The 16,785-nt window shown below is 37.6% G+C and overlaps 1 protein-coding gene across 1 annotated transcript; it reads right to left on the bottom strand.

The window, feature by feature from the left end:
* Window positions 1–13,814: 13,814 nt before the first annotated feature.
* On the bottom strand, window positions 13,815–14,610 carry LOC100023693 (coiled-coil domain-containing protein 127-like). The gene is given in 2 exon segments (XM_056823533.1): window positions 13,815–14,253; window positions 14,256–14,610. Coding segments are annotated over 2 exon segments (777 nt in total). The 5' UTR covers window positions 14,599–14,610; the 3' UTR covers window positions 13,815–13,819.
* Window positions 14,611–16,785: the final 2,175 nt, after the last annotated feature.

The raw sequence follows: 16,785 nt of genomic DNA, 5'->3' as shown, positions 1-16,785 counted from the left end.
TTGACTTCTCTTTTGCTACTGACTTGGATAAATGGATTTCTTGGCTAAGTATATGTGTATTCATTATGGAACTAGTAGTTGGTAGGAAAGGAATAAAGCTTTGGATATAAAGATTGGAGTCATGCTTCCCCCCATTTATGAAATGGCAATTGGATGTTAGATTGATCCTGAAAATCATATCCCCCTAGTCTAATACTACTTTAGGGAGCAGATAGATTTAATTGAACTCCAGTAAACTTTCTCTCTGAGAGATAGCTGCTTCTTTCGGGGTGGGGGGATTGATGGGAGGGGAGAGGTAGAAATTTCTATTCCGCCTCCCTTCAAGCTACACTATGGCACTCTCATGCTACATGTAGGGATAGCCCTTCTAGCAAATGCTTTGGTAGATTGGTCCCTAGTACTTTGTGAATTTTGCAGTTATTTGGAATGGGATTTCCTTTTCTATTATTGTTTCTTAGATTTTGTTATTATATAGAAATGCAGTTGACTTTTGAGGGTTTATTTTGAGGTCTGCATTTTTATGAAGCTATTGTCTCAATAAATATCTTGGCTGACTCCCTAGGATTGTCCAAGTCTATCTTCATCAAATAAGCAAATAATGCTAAGTTTTATCTCACCTTTCTCTATTGTTATATTTTGAATGTCTTACTCTAGTTTTTGGCTTTTGCTAGTATTTCTAGAACTATATCAAAAAATAGGAGAGAGAGAGAGAGAGAGAGAGAGAGAGAGGGCATCATCGCTTTAATTGTGTATTTGTTGGGAAATGTTCTGGTGTAGCATTGGCATTGGCAAAGTATTGACACACATTCGGAGCAGGCACTGAGCGAGCTGCTCAGTTCCCTCCTCTTCCCAGCACCAGAGGTTTTTTTTGCATGCCCTGTCCTTCTGTCCAGCTGCCAAAAATGAGCACTTCCTCCCTCCACTCTCTGGGGTAATGTGAGGGACTGACTGGAAGTTTGAAGTTGCAGTTTGGGCACATGAACTTGAAAACCTTCATTAATGCTGTACTAGTATATCCCATTACATATGATGTTTAGTTTTGGTTTTGATAAATGCTTTCTATTTAGAAAATTTATATATATGCCTATACTTTGTAAGATTTATTACTGTTTTTAGCATAAAAAGTGTTTTATATTGTTTTGGATGTTTTGGTTTTTAATATGATCAATTAAATTGATTATTTTTCTAATATTGAGTCATTCTTATATTCTTGGTTTAAATTCAATTTGATTATAATGAATGATTTCTAAGATAAATTGGTATAGTCTGTCTGACAGGATTTTATTTAAAATTTTTGAATAGATATTTATTAATGATATTGGTCAATAGCAGTGATGGCAAACCTTTTAGAGACAGAGTACCAGGCCCTGCCCCCACTCCACCCCACCAGATCAAGTGCTGTGCCCACCCCACACCAGAAATTGAATGCCATGCCTTTCCCCTAACCAAGTGCCTGGCCCGCTGCCCCCTTGCCCCACACAGGGGAGGGAGGGAGTGCTCCCATTGGGCTGCTGAAGGGTTGGTTGAAGTGTAGAATGTTCAGTGAGAATACAGAGGGGGAGGGGAGTGGCCTGAGCACTCTGCTCCCCTCCAGCTCTGCCACCTGTGAGCTGCCCATTTTATCCCCTGTGCACTCCCATTGGGCTGCCAGGCAGAGGAGCTGGAGATGTGAAAAAATGTCATCAGGTACAGTGGAGACAAGGAGGGGAGGAGTTCTGCCCAAGTCTCTCTGTCTTTCTAGTAATGAACTTGGGGGTAGGGTGTCTGCTGTGCCACAGGTTCATCATCACTGGTCTATAGTTATCCTTCTCTGTTTTATCCTTTCATGGGTTTAGGTATTGGGACTATATGCATCTCACAAAAGGATATTGGCAGGGCAATTTCTCAATTTTTAAGAATAATATATGTAGTATGAGTACTAATTGTTCATTAAAGGTTTTATAGAATTGTCCTGTAAATCCATCCGGTCAGGCGTTTTTTTTTTTGGCTCCCCCTCCCCCCCTTGAGTCCTTTATAGCGAGTTCCATTTCTAAAACTAGATTATTTAAGATTTTATCTGGTCTTCTGACATTTTGTATATTTCCTATTTTTGAAGGTAGAGTTCAATTTCTTTGGTGCTTTCAGTTTTGTTAGCATATTACTATACTATGATAAGTTCTGATTATTCTTTTTATTTCTCTAGTTTTATTGTGATTTTAACTTGTCCTTTTGCTTTTTTATTGATTTGGTTTTATGTTCTCTTCTTTTTAATCAGATTAGTTAATTGCTTTTTGTTTCTCTTCATCTGAATTATCCTTCTGTATATTTATATCTCCAATCATGCTCTTTTATATTTATATTGTTGTCACTACAAATATTGTTTTCCTAGTTCTGCTTACTTAAATTTGAAGAGTTCATATGAATCTTCTCATGCTTCCCTATAATCTTTGGGGATCTGTAGGGGACCCTACAGATATTTGCCATTACATATGGCCACAATCTATTCAGTTATTTACCAGTTGATAGGAATCTACTTTATTTTTATTTCTTTGCTACTACAAAAGGTGACACTTCAGTTTTAATGAATGAAAGAAAAAAGCATTTATTAAATACTTACTATGTAACCAGGGGTGTATGGGGTGCTCAGGGAGGGGTAGTATCTCTGGTATGGAGGGCTGGTCATGCCCTCCTAGGGCAGCTCTCCAGCCTCTGACTCTCACCTGACACCCAGCTCTCACTTGTGGCTCCCAGTAGCTGCTAGCATGCGGCAGCGGCCACACTCTGGGCAACGGCTTCGACAGGCCAGCTAAACCTTGTGAGGGTAGCCATCCGGTCATCGTGGACCCCTGGTGAACTAGGGCTTTGCTCACCCAGCATGTGAAGACTGCTTCGGCTGAACAGGCTGAGGAAACCAATAAGAAGGTTCAACGGCTGAAGGGCGACGCAGCAAGGCACTGTGGAGTGCTCAGGGCGTGTTGGAGCACAAAAGACAACACAGCCATCCAATGCAGCTGAGGAAGTCTCCAGGTGTAACTGGAGTGTAACTGACTTTTCGTGCCACTAGACCCAGGCTTCCAACGCTGAGAGAGTGGGACTGTCTCTGTGCATCGACTTTTCCACTTAAATCTTCATGCACAAGTGTCTTTGTGCACAAAAACACACAAAGACAATCGTCATCCTCGGTTACCGAGAGACTACTACTACTACTACTACTACTACTACTACTACTACTACTACTACTACTACTACTACTACTACTATGTAACCAGCACTGTGCTAAGCACAGGAAATACAGATACAGAAACAAAGACAATCTGTTCTTGAGAAACTTACATTCTAATGAGAGAGACAATATAGAAAGGAGACTTATAGCCAGAGAGAGGCACAATGATCATGATAATTTCAAGGATGAAAAGGGGGCTCTAAAGGCATAGATCAACAAATCCTGACCTGGAACAATGCAAAGTTGTTTTGATTATAGTTCTTAGTACCAGAATGTAAAAGAGTAGGGAGAAGTGGTAAGGGGGAAAAGGAAGAAGAAAGTGTCCTTTGGAAGTATGAAGATAGAATTAACTCTCCCCTTGCCTACTTTAAAATTTAATCAACAAAAGCAAATGCACCCCTACTTAACCCTAAAGTAGGGGAAGTCCACAAACTACTTACTGAAGTAAGTACCTCCATAAGCAACTGACTACCCCCGGGTAGTCCTAAGCAAATTTAAAGGCTACAATTTATCCCCTAAAGTGAAGGAAGGAACAGGAAGTGATGCAAAGAAGGGTCTTTAAAAGTGGCTGAAACTTCTACTAATGAGGTCTTTGAACTCTTTCAAGCCTTTGGAGGTTGGTGGAGGACCTTCTTCAGCATGAACCTGGGACTCTAGCATTTGTTAAGACTACTCTTGGATCTTCCCCTTTGAACCACATAGTGGGTGAGTGAAAAGCTGACTCTTTTCCTGGCTTCTGGAGAGATTAGTTTCTGGAGGAGGCCATGTGGTTATCCACCAGTGGGTCCTTTCACCAAAAGGCCCTCTGGCTGAAGGTGCTCTGGTGGAGAGCTATAGCCCAGTCTGAGAAGAGCCAGGCACTAGAGAAACATTTAGGGTAATAAGCTAGACTGCTTACTCTACCCTCTTTCACATTTCTCTACTTTACTCTTTTCCTCTATTTTGTAAATAAAGCTGCTAAATAAAAAGTCATTTTGACTTGAGTTATAATATCAGTGACCACATTCTCTTATATTTAGTCAAGCCATATTAATTTTGACCTCAATAAAAGTGATAAGGCAGGTTGCATGGAGAAAAAGTTCAGAGTGGGAAATGAAGCATGACTGGAGTTTGTCTTGAAATGCTGGTCCATTTACCAATCAGATGAGAGGGCATAGGGTGGAAGTTTATACAAGATAGGAAAGAGTCTGGAGTGGAAGAAAAGTCTGGAAAGTATATAGTCAAGTATTTGTATTTAATGTATATTTATTTTGATATATATATATATCAAAATAAATATATATATATATATATTGAATATATATATATTGAAACTTCCTATCTTTTGCCTTCTTGAATTATATTCTTAACAGTGTGATTATATTTTAGAATCAATGTGGGGTATTGGTTCCCAGGAAGAAGTGTGCAAGGGCTAGGAAATGGGGATTAAGTCACTTGCTCCAGGACACACAACTAAGAACTGTCAGAGGCCACATTTAAACCCAGGACTCCCTGTCCCTAGGTCTAGCTCTTGATGTACTAGATCTACTGAACCACATCCCTGCCATTGGTAGATTATGTTTTTAAAGGATGTCTAATGAACCTCATTAAAAGGAAGAGGCTGTAGGCAACTTCTGGGATCAGAGCCAAGATGGTACAGAAGGGAAAATAGTCAGCTGAGCTCTCCCAACATTCCCTTCCAAACAATTTTAAAATATCTCCTCAAATTGAATTCTGGAGTGACAGAGCCATAAAAAGGTCAGCTGAAACATTCTTCTAGCCCAGGATAACTTAAGGGGTCAGGAATACAGATCTTTGACACAGGGTGGAGGCTTGCCCAGTTCCCAGACTGATGAAACACCAGTGGTGGGACTAGGTAGTGCTAAACAGAAACAGCAGCAACTTTGCATCTCCATAGCTAAGCAGTGGGTCTGGCACAGAGTTAAACCCTTAAAGGTGTTGCCTAACTGACTGAGAAGGTTGAAATGGCATCTAACATCTTTTCTGAATCTGAATCTTTGATCTTATCTCTAATGGCACATGCTGCATTGCATACGTATACTTCATCCCCTTTGCCAATAAGTAAGAAAGTAAGATTTACTATTGTCCTCTGAAATCAATTGATCTTTTCACATTGATCTAATTTCTAGTGAATTTCTTTCTATTTATTTTTTAACAATTAGCTTCTGTCTTAGAACCAGTATTGGTAGCATGTTTCCATTTATTCAGCCATTTTCCAATGTCAGCAACTATTTTATTTCTAGGATTTTTTCTTTGGTTTTTGGATATCACAAAAATTTATGCTATAGGTATTTCTGTATATGTGGAACTTTTTGCTATGTTTTGACCTCCTTAAGATATATGCCCATCGGGGGCAGCTGGGTAGCTCAGTGGATTGAGAGCCAAGCCTAGAGATGGGAGGTTCTAGGTTCAAATCTGGCCTTAGACACTTCCCAGCTATGTGACCCTGGGCAAGTCACTTGACCCCCATTGCCTAGCCCTTACCTTCTGCCTTGGAGCCAATACACAGTATTGACTTCAAGACAGAAGATAAGGGTTTATATTTAAAAAAAAAGATATATGCCCATCTATGTCAAAAGATATGTACAATTTAGTGATTATAAAAATTTGGTTGCAAATTATATTCCTAAAGAGTTGAACCAATTCACAATTCTGCCAACAGTGCATTAGCATGCCCATCTTCCCACAGCCCCTCCAACATTTACTGTTCTCATCTTTTATCATCTTTGCCAGGCTGGTGGTTGAGAGGTGAATATTGAGGAATGTTTGTCAAGTATGTTGTCTGTCGGATTGCTACCTTAGGTAGAGATTGAACGACCTTCAAGTCATCACATCTAGAAGACTGATTTTTTATGAAATCTCATCAGTATTTTAAGGCATAACTCACACCCCTCTTTATTCTTCTATAAATCTTCTATTTCTTCTATTAAGATTTTTTCAAATTACTTAGCTGAGTATGATATATCCCTCCTTCTATGGTATTTATTGTCTATACAGTTATTTGCCATATTACTAAATCAAATAGGTCATATTTCTTCAGCTTGGGGACAATCCTCATTGGCAACAATTCTTTGAGTATTTCATGTGATATTGTCATCTCCATTTTAATGATGGGAAGACGGGCTCAGAAAGATTGAGGGCTGTGTTCAGTTACCACTGTGACAAGGAAATCACTTTAAAAGACTGATATATATTAATTTAATTAGGAATTCAAGGAATTCAGCTATGTAATTCCTAAATGAAAACTCAAGCAGTCAAACTTTTATGGAGTTTTTAATTACAAACAGGAGGAAGAAAGGTATGAGAGAGAGAGAGAGAGAGAGAGAGAGAGAGAGAGAGAGAGAGAGAGAGAGAGAAAGAGAGAGAGAGAGAGAGAGAGAGAGAGAGAGAGAAAGAGAGAGAGAGAGAGAGAGAGAGAGAGAGAGATAGAGAGAGAGAGAGAGAGAGAGAGAGAGAGAGAGAGAGAGAGAAAGGGGAGAGAAGGGAATAGGGCTTAAATACCCCCTCTGTTTAGGCTGGGCCAAAAGGCCCAAGCCCTTAGATAGCTGAGGCAAAGAAAAAAGACCAGTCCCTATCACTCACGTGACCAAAATGGAGAAACAGTCTCAGGGGCCTCCACCTCCAGCCTCCTTCAGAGCAAGCTTCTCAGAGCACAACCTCTCAGAGCAAAAACTCTCCAACCACCTCAGTCCTCAGACCCCGCTATCTTTAAGGAAACCATCCAAGTTCCCTCCCCTCAGTTCTCACATCTACCAATCACTGTCCATGTCTTCCCTGTGCCAATGGTGGCTCTAGCTTAACCCAGGACCGCCCAGAGGTCTGTGGCTTTGCACATGTCTGCTGAAGGTCATATTCTCAAATAATTAAATCTTGATCCTTTGCTGCAGCCCTTCCTAAATCCTGTTACCCTGAGTAGGGTGGAGATTGGAAGTTCCAAAACCTGGTTCTGTCATTCCAAGTATCTCTATTGTATCAATTCTAAAATCAATCATGATTCAAAGAACTTCCTGTTCTATGCTTAAGCATAGATCAAAGCCCTTTCCATTGTTCAGCAAAAGGTTTCTGTCCTAAAGTAATCTTAAGTAGGGAGGAGAAGGACCCTCCCATGCCAAGGGGGGGTTCACATTCCAATAGACTATCAGTAGGAAATTTTTCAAGTATGAAATTTCCCAATGGTGAAATTTCCAACATTTATAAGTCTAAGAAATTTTAAGGTTTACACCACATAGTTAGTGAATGGTAGAGCAAGAGCTCACATCTTTATTTCAGCAAAGCTTTTAATATTATATATCATTATTTGGGACTACCTAAAATCACAGATAAAGATTATTAAGAAAAATGGCAAAACCAGCAGGACCAAAGGAGCAATTTGGTGGCACAGTGGATACAGTGCCAGGTCTGGAGTTAGGAAGACTCATTTCCCTGAATTCAAGTCTGGCCACAGACATTTACTTAGCTATGTCATCATGGACAAATCACATAACCTTGTTTGCCTCTGTTTCCTCATCTGTAAGGTGAGGTAGAGAAGGAAGTGGCAAACCACTCCAGTATCATTGCCAAGAAAACCCCAAATGGAGTCATGAACAGTCAGACATAACTAAAACAATTGAACAAAAGCAGTAACAGATCTTCAGATTCATCTTTCCATCCATTGGCCATGACACATTTGGAAGTGAATCTGGTAGGACAAATGCTATGTAGAAATGTGTTTTCTGAGCCCCAACTTCCCTGGGAACTGAGAGAGTTTATGGGGAAGTGTGCCTCCAAATGTATGTAGTGGGGGAGAAAGTGTTTGTAGCTTCTGTTCTTGTCTTGTATGGCAAATAAATATTGTCTGAAAAATCTAATTAATATGCTAAATTAAATGGAGGTACTAATTGTTAGCAGTTAACAGTAGGGAGAAGACACTAGAATGGAGGCTCAAGTGGATAGCATTAAAGTCTCTCAACTTTTGAAAGTACCTCTAAAACTCAGAAGGGAAGCTATAACTTCACTCTGGGAAAGTGAGGTTAAAATATTGCTATCAGAGGAAGGGCAAGGACATACAAAATCACTATGGATTTATTCTTCCCTTTCCCTTCACCATCATTAGATCATAGTGCTAAGACAAAAATAAGAAATATTGTAAAACTAAAATGCATGATTTGATACATACGATGGGCAGGGGACCAGAGTAAAGATATTGAGGGTATGGGTATTAAGGGTTCCAATCCCTAGGCATTTTATGGGCATTCATCATACTTCAAAATTTTTATTTTATATACTGAAAAATTATTTCATCTTTCTGTTTAAAATATTATAAAATGAATTCTTTTATACATATAAATAATTATAAAAAACTTTTTCTATTAATTTATTTCTAGTGTGGAAGTTACCTCCCCCCAACTCAGAGGGCAACCCATCTATGGCTTTGTGATGAATCCTAGTGAGGAGCCCAAGGTGTTCAGAGGTTATGTGATATTTTTATCATCATGCAGCTATTAAATATCATAGGTGGCTTTTGAATCTGGATACAAAGCTTTGTGTTATCCTGATACATACTCTATCCACTAAAACACATCGTCTTACTTCATTTATAGTTTTTTAAATATTTAATAGGATGTATTTGACTATAACTTTGTATGTACTTATATATTAAATTATGTATTTCAGTGTTAAAATATAAAAATAAACCGTAAATGTTACTTTATTTTTCTTTTTAGAAATTTAAAAGGAACTTATACATTTGTAAAAGGAAAATTAGTAGGCCATTTCATTCAACTTAGATTGAATGAAATCATAATCATATACAATCAAATAAATCTGAGAAAAATATTTTTGGGCAAAATAAAACCTTTGACAAAATATTTTATTTTTCCCAAATACAAGAATAACATTCTCATTCATATATATATACATGTATATATATGCTCTCATATTCTTTCATTCATAGCAATATGAAGTATCTTCTACATCCTCCCCCAAGGAAAAGCCCTGCAGCATTCAGTATCAAATAGAGAACTGTGATATGTTTCATGGTGGTTGGAGAGATAATGGAAGCCAGAGTTCCCAGGGGCACTCATTACCCAAAGTATATCCTTCAGTCATTAATACTAAAGGATCAACCATATTTCAAAGAGATCAAAAAAGAAAAAGAATACTCAAATGAATTTTTAAAATTATAACAGTTCTTTTATTTTTGGTTTAAAAGCATTTTGAAAGCAGAAGAGATGCTCATCATTTGGGGAATGCTTAACAAGTTATATTAGTTATATTAGGGGGTGGCTAGGAGAGCTAGGACCAGAGACAGGTGGTTTGAGGTTTTAATCTAGTCTAAGATGCTTCCTAGCTGTGTGACCCTGGGCAGATCATTTAACCCCCATTGGCTAGCCCTTTTCTGCCTTGGAAACAATACACAGTATTCATTCTAAGATGGATAAAAAACCAAGTTATAGCATATGAACATGATAGAATACTATTGTACAGAAGAAATAATGAAGGGAATAGTTTCAGAAAAAAACTGAAGACTTAGATGGAAAGTGAAGTGGGCAAAACTAGGAGAGAAATTTATATAATAATACCAATACTGTAAAAATAATTAGCTTTCAAAGGCTTGGGAATTCTGACTAACATAATGACCAATCACAACTTCAAAGGATTCATAGTATAATGTATTATCTATCTCCAGATAGAAAGCTGATGGACTCAGAGAATAGATTGAAGGATATTTTCTTTTATTTCTTTTATTTTCTTTTTTAGGAGGTGATAGGGACATTACTGCTGGAATTTATTTTGCATGACTACACATGTATATTTGTATGTGTATATGTATATATATATATATTAAATGTGTAAAGATGATATTAGAAAATAAATATGGTTTTACTAGGTTAGGGATAAGAAGTAAAGTGACTAGATTTAGAAAAGAACTGGAGTTTGAAGCAGAGCTGAGAGAGTGTGTTAATTTCATATGTGACAGTTATAACCTTTTTTCTGTGTCAATTACTTGCTCTGGCAGTTGGGAGTTGATCTCTGGCAGTTGGTAGAGACATACTCTCAGAGACCCTCTCTCTCTTAGGGCTGGAGGAGGTAACGTCTTTGCCTCTCTCTATGTCTGAAGGAAAGACCTGAAGGAGCTTAGTGTTTTCCTTTCCCAACTTGGGAAACACTATTGACTATCTATTGCAGTTTTTATAGATTGTTTAACTCTGAGAAGACCAAAGAAAAACCTGGTCTTTTGGGTTGGACTTTGAGTGGTTAAGACTCAGAGTCCTAACTTGATTCTTGTTAAGACTCAACCAGCTAGCCTTTGCTATTTTATAATTTGAAGGTGAAGTTAAGATTTATAAGGATAATAGTGGTAATTTTTATTTAGATAGTATAAATTTGGGTTAGTCAGATCAGGGAGGATTAGTGTAGACTGTAAATCACAGGAGAAGCAGTTCCTTGTAGAAACAGGGAATTTATTTGGAGTTTATTTGGATGGATTTAGAATCCCTTAGAATTAGAAATCCTTCTTTATCCTTATATATTTCAATAAATATTTTATTTTTATAATAAGAGTCTCTTTAGCATCTTTGCGCCTGGCCCTAAAAGGAAGTTCACATTTGAGCTTCACTTCATCACTGAAGATACTTTTGATTACATCTATCAAAAGTATCCTAATAGTTTTGATAAATATTTTATTTTTATAACTCACCACCATAATTTTTTTTAATTTTTTACACTTTGGCAAGCTAATTAGGACAAAGAACCTAACAATTGAGAACCTTAAAAATTCTTTTTTTTTTTTTTTGCATAATACAAACAAGCCAAATCTCATTTAATAGTGCATAAATTTGGATACAGGAAACACTGAGTTCAAGTAACACAATATAGTTGTGTTATTACAAGTAGCACTACTTTCCATTATCAACCACAGTACCATTCTGTACATAATCTGACAATTTTTCAATTCCATTTTCAGGGAAAAATACGCTATATGAGATTATGGTTCAAGGGAAACTAATTTTTAAGGGAATGCTAAAAACAGACTAGTTACTTATAGTAAAAGCTAAGGCAAGACTTCACTTTTGCACTAACCACTTATAATTCTTTCCCAAAGCTTAATCTGGTGGTAGGACAAAGTAATTGTGTCATTTAAAATATCAACTGCCTTGAAGAAGCTTCAGAGAATCTTTAACAGCAAGCCAAGTACAATAAAGATGTTACCTCTGTTGACTACCTCTTAGGGTAGGGAAAGGTACACTGATACAATTTTAAAAAGTTGAGAGCCTTTGAAGCATGCCAGCTAATCTAGAGCTGGACATTCTTTTTTAATGGCAGTATATATGGTAACAGCAGCAATGAAAAAAATAAAGATTTGGGGAAAACCAGGACCCCAGAATGACAGTCTGGAATTACTCCACTCATAGTCAATATGAGTTTTCCCATTTTCCATCTTTTTAAGATTTGCAGGGGAGTTGAATGCTCCACTCAAGAGGCCCAGGGAAACCATCCTGGGTGGTAGCTTCTTCACTTTGAGGGGTGTCCCTAAAATCCCTATTAACTTTCACTGATCCCACAGTACCACATGGTGCATCAGGTAAGTTCTTTAAAACAGATTTAGAGGCTGTCAATCATACTATTTCCCACTTTTCCCACTTTTAGGGTAACATGGGGTTCAGTGCTTCTAGGTGGTGAGTGGACTGGGATAATGGGAGTCATAACCTCAGGATCAGGAAACCTATATTCTATCTTCCTGTCCTTTACTCCCTAAATCATCACTTTTTTCTATTGTACCATTTTTCAGTATTTTCAGCTCTACCTCCCCTAGAAAACCTTCATAACTGACTTACATGTGTACCCCTTTGAGAATCTTGCTTTAGGGTGTTGCCACCAACAACCCTTTGGAGAGGCCCCATTCTTGAAATGTCTACATTTCTTCAACCTGGTTATTTCCTTGGTAATATCTTGGTAGTCATAACTAAATGCTTTTGGAAAAGCATTCCATCTGTCTTGGTATGAACCGTATCTAAATCCATTGTATACATTGCCTGTTTCCCCTGAAGTTGTTTCTGTTATACCTAATGTTATTGGGGAAGTATCTCCCATTCTGCCTGAACACTTGTGTGATGATCTTTTCAAATTTCTTAATCATAGCTACTGGTTTCTCTTCAAATGAGGGAATATTCTTCCGAAAACTTTCAATATCGGCTTGGGTAAACCCTTTTCTGGTGCTTGACATTAATAAGTTGATTTTCTTGGGTGAGTACTGGAACCTGGCATAAGGGAAAGTAACTTCCCACATCATCATTTAATTCTATGGTCTCCTGTTCTAGTTCAGTGCCCTTCTGTATTGTCTATATCTCATTACAAATTTCCAGGTAATCTATTTTCATATCCCCTTTTTATCCCTTAGTAGTTTTGTCTTTAGTGTTGTAATTATATTTAGGATGTAATAAACATACATCCTAATCATAAACCCTCCTAATATGCCACAACCACCTAGTGGGATCCATTGTAAAATACCTAGTAGGCTAAGGCACAGTAAATTTCCTTTACATACCCTGGTATCTTCCTGGTAAAAATTTGGGTTATATTCCTCATATTCATGTTGCTGATGCTGAACCACATATTCAGTTGTAATCTGTCCCTAAAATTCTGGCCCTTTGTCTAACTGACCAAGCTTCTTGTCTGATGGCAGAAAGATTGCTCTGCAGTTCTCCTTGTGGTGAAAGCTGAGGAGAAAACTCTCTGTAGAGTCTTTTTAAATTCTTGTCTGTATTTTTAGGTTCTTTTGTACTTTTGGCTCACCACCTGTTATGGGGAATATGAACCCTGGTATTGATTAGTTATTGTATCAATAGATATCAGGTTTAAAGATATTCAGTTGATGACAGCTGGAGTATGGCTGGACTTGGAAGTTGAGAATTTGGTTGGACCAGTAGTTGAAGAAATTTCCTGGAGATATTCCCTAATCTAAAATTTCTAACTGAACCAAAAAACCCCAACTAAAACTCTGCAAGGAGTGTCTTCTGCCTGAAACCAGGCCTACACTGAACTCCTTAATCTATCTAAAATATGTAATAACTATCTCACTAAACTAATCTATTTAATTATCTTCTTAAATATAATTTAGAAATCCAGAATCTGCTCTCCCTCCAGCCAAAGATTTTATCTGATAGCTATTACACAAGACTGTCTTCCTCCAAGTTGCTCTTTGGTACCCCTTGGTGGAAATTCCAGAGAACTACATAGCTACTTTTCTGTTTAGATCAGGAGTTTTAGAGATTTTCCAAACTAGATATCATTAATCTCTTCCCAAACGCTTAGAGCCAGCTCCTTAGACACCTTTCCTCAACAAGGAAAATTCAAGTGAACCATTAACCAACTGTCCTTCCCAAGAGCCTCTGGGAAATTTCTTTTCCCATCATCCTCTTCAGGATTCTTTCTTCTGAATTAAAGCTCAGCTCTGTCAAAAATCATCTTTCTAATCAATCACCTATTTCTACTTACCAAGAATCTCTAATCCAAGTAGCTAATTACTTAAAGTAAAAAAAAAAGAAAAGATTTTGGGAAAACCAGAACTCCAGAATGCCAGTCTGTATTATTCTACTCATAGTCAATAAAATAAGTTTTTTTTTTCCCATGCTTCTCTTAATTTTCTAATATGGATTTCTCCACTTTCTGAAACTTTTTCAATTCAACAATTAATTCCCAGTATTTGAGATAGAGCCACATGAGTCTTCCATTTTGGCGTTTGTTGGAATTCCACATATCCCCACAATATGTGTCATGCTTAAATATATCTGTTAAACCAGATACCATCTCTAGGTCAGAAGCAACTGGATCGATGGATGCTTGAACCAACAACCTTTTCTCGATTTCCAGGCGCCGGGTTCGAGGAAGAACCAGACTACAGTAGATATTCTGTTGTTCTATAAGTGCTTCTTCAAATTCTCTCAGCAAATGGGTAGCCTTTTTATGCCAATTTTCTTCCTTGTCTAAGTAGTATTGATATACACTTTTCAAGGGTTGTAGCTGCTGCTTTTCTTGCATTACCTGTGCCCGTTCTTGTTCCAGAAGTTTCCTTCTACTAATTTTCGACTCTGAGAAATGAGGGCTTCACGATAGCTAGTTGTTCTATTATGTTCCTTTTCAAGCTCCAAAGACAAATGAGCCACTGCACTACGGTTTTCTGAGATAATATCATGGTATTTAGCTTCAAGATCCTGCTGGAAAGCAACTGTTTTCTGGTAATATGCTTGTCTTTCCTTTTCTATTTCTTTCTGAGACTCTCTAGACCAAATCCAACGAAAAGCAGCTAATCCCAGCATGGGAACCAGAAGAGCATAATTCCATCTGCTTCCATCACCACCCTCTGCCCTCGAATTAGGCTGGATATTCCAATGTGGAGGGTCATTTAAGTTATTCATGGAGATATACCCAGGTGGTAGTCCTAATAGAAGCAGTACTCGGCCAAAGTTCCTCCAAGAGCCAGTTGAAGGCCGAACCTTAAAAATTCTTAAACCCTACTTCATAAGGTTAGGATTGTAAACCTTAAAAAATTCCCCATTGGGACCATTCTCCATTTGGGCAGTGAAGGTACTTAGATCAGGAATGTGAGAACTCTACTTAGATCAGGAATGTGAGACCTCTACTCCACCCCTACTTAAGTCTGCCCTAGGGGAAGATAAAGTTGTAAACTCTTTGCTGAACAATGAAAAGTACTTAAACCCATACTTATAGTAAGACAAAAAGTTCTTTAAGCCATGCCTATTTTAGGACTAATACAAAAGGGTGCTAAGTACCTATAAAGGTCAAGCAACTTGTGAATTTACAAGGAACAAAGAGGTGAGAAATTTACTCAGAGCTTTCCTGGTGTGAATTACTCAAAAATTTATAGCTTCTTAGGTGTGAAATAAGAATGGTCTGTCCTTTGAAAAACATCTACTGTGATTGGTAGATGGGAGAACTTAGGGGAGGTGACAGGAGAAAATTCCCTATATAAGGAGATGACAGTCTCCTAAGAAACAACAGTCTCTAAGGAGGCTGTTGGGAGAGAGCTCTGGAAACAGTCTCTTGAAGCAGTCTCTTGAGACAGTCAGAAGAATCTCTCTATGGAGAAGGATGGCTGGCTGAACTGGTATCTATATTCTTGCTTGGACAGATCTTGTGGTGAGTGATTAAGAACTGACTGATCTCTCTCTTAAGACTCAGGTCTAGGCCATGTTGGCTTAAGGCCCTTCATACTTATTCTTTTCTTACTCTTTCTCTCTTTCTTTAAATTCCTCATTGTATTATTAATTAAATTCTCTATAAAACCCAGTTGACTTGGGTATATTGAATAATTGGGAATTTTCCCCTGGCGACCACCTTATATATTGATTTAAAAACAAAACACTGCAGTGAAAACATATTTTCTGCGGTCACAACTTACTTGTCCACTCTTATATTTACTACAATTTATATCTTCCACTATTTTAACTGCCACAGTTTATGGCCTCAACTATTTTAATTATTACAGTTATTAGACAATCTGATTTTAAGGATCCAATTGTCAATTTAGGTAGTTGGAGCTGTTGTCTCAGCAGGGGATTTGTGGAAGTGGCTACAGCTAACAGTTTCACTGTGAGTTGTAGTAACAGTGAGCTGAATTCTAAGTGGCCATAAAATCCATCTCCTAGTCAACTTGATACAAAGAATCTGTACTCTCATAAAACCTGGTGAATTAGCTACATAAAATTACCATGGGATTTTCTTTGTTCAATATGACATCTCTCATTTTCACTATTGTACTGGAATATATTCAAAATGTACTTGCCTATGATTTTCTAATGCCATTACTCTCACTGACACTCCTACAACTAATCTCTTATGTCCCTGTGCTACTATTGTTTATCATGTACTTTTACATGATGATGAAATCTTTGGCAGTTGTTTAAACATTTAAAAGCAAGCATTAAGCAAGCTACTACAAAGAGTGATCTAATGTTAAAAGTGAATTATCTAGAGACTAAACTTGATAGAATGCAAACTCAATATGAGGAATTACTCAAGGCTAAAGGAATAATAGCAGAAACTAAAGAACATGTTGCAACTAAATCAGAGGATGAAAATAAATCAGGTAAACCAATTAAATTAGAAATGGAAACTGAAGCATTAGAAAGCAAACCAGTTCATAAGTTCCATCTAAGGGAGGTACCTATAGAGTCCCCAGAGCATGGTATAGTGAATCTCATGTGTCACAAAAAAGTTTACACAAGCTGATATAGACAGTTTTAAGAAAAATACTCCATCATATGAAGAAGAACCAATGGTAGTTGTAAAACAGTTTAAGTATTTAGTTAAGCTTTACAATCCTTCTTATTTGGATTTTGACATCCTTATGGATGAATTATTGGCCAACTCAGGATCCTGATTGGGAATATAACTCTTTTACAAGGTACAGAGACTTAACTATAGCCAGGGAGGCAATAATTGAAACAATGGACCTCAGCAAGACAGTCTATGATAAGCCCAAAGATCCCAGTTTGGGGGACCAAAACCCACTATTTGATAAAAAACTTCTGGGAAAATTGGAAGACATATGGAAGAAATTAGGTTTGAATCAATATCTCACA

The sequence above is a fragment of the Monodelphis domestica genome, chromosome 3, assembly GCF_027887165.1.
Source record: "Monodelphis domestica isolate mMonDom1 chromosome 3, mMonDom1.pri, whole genome shotgun sequence".
Lineage (NCBI taxonomy): Eukaryota > Metazoa > Chordata > Mammalia > Didelphimorphia > Didelphidae > Monodelphis > Monodelphis domestica.
The sequence above is the reverse complement of the archived record's forward strand: the minus strand, read 5'-3'. Positions and strand labels throughout refer to the sequence as shown.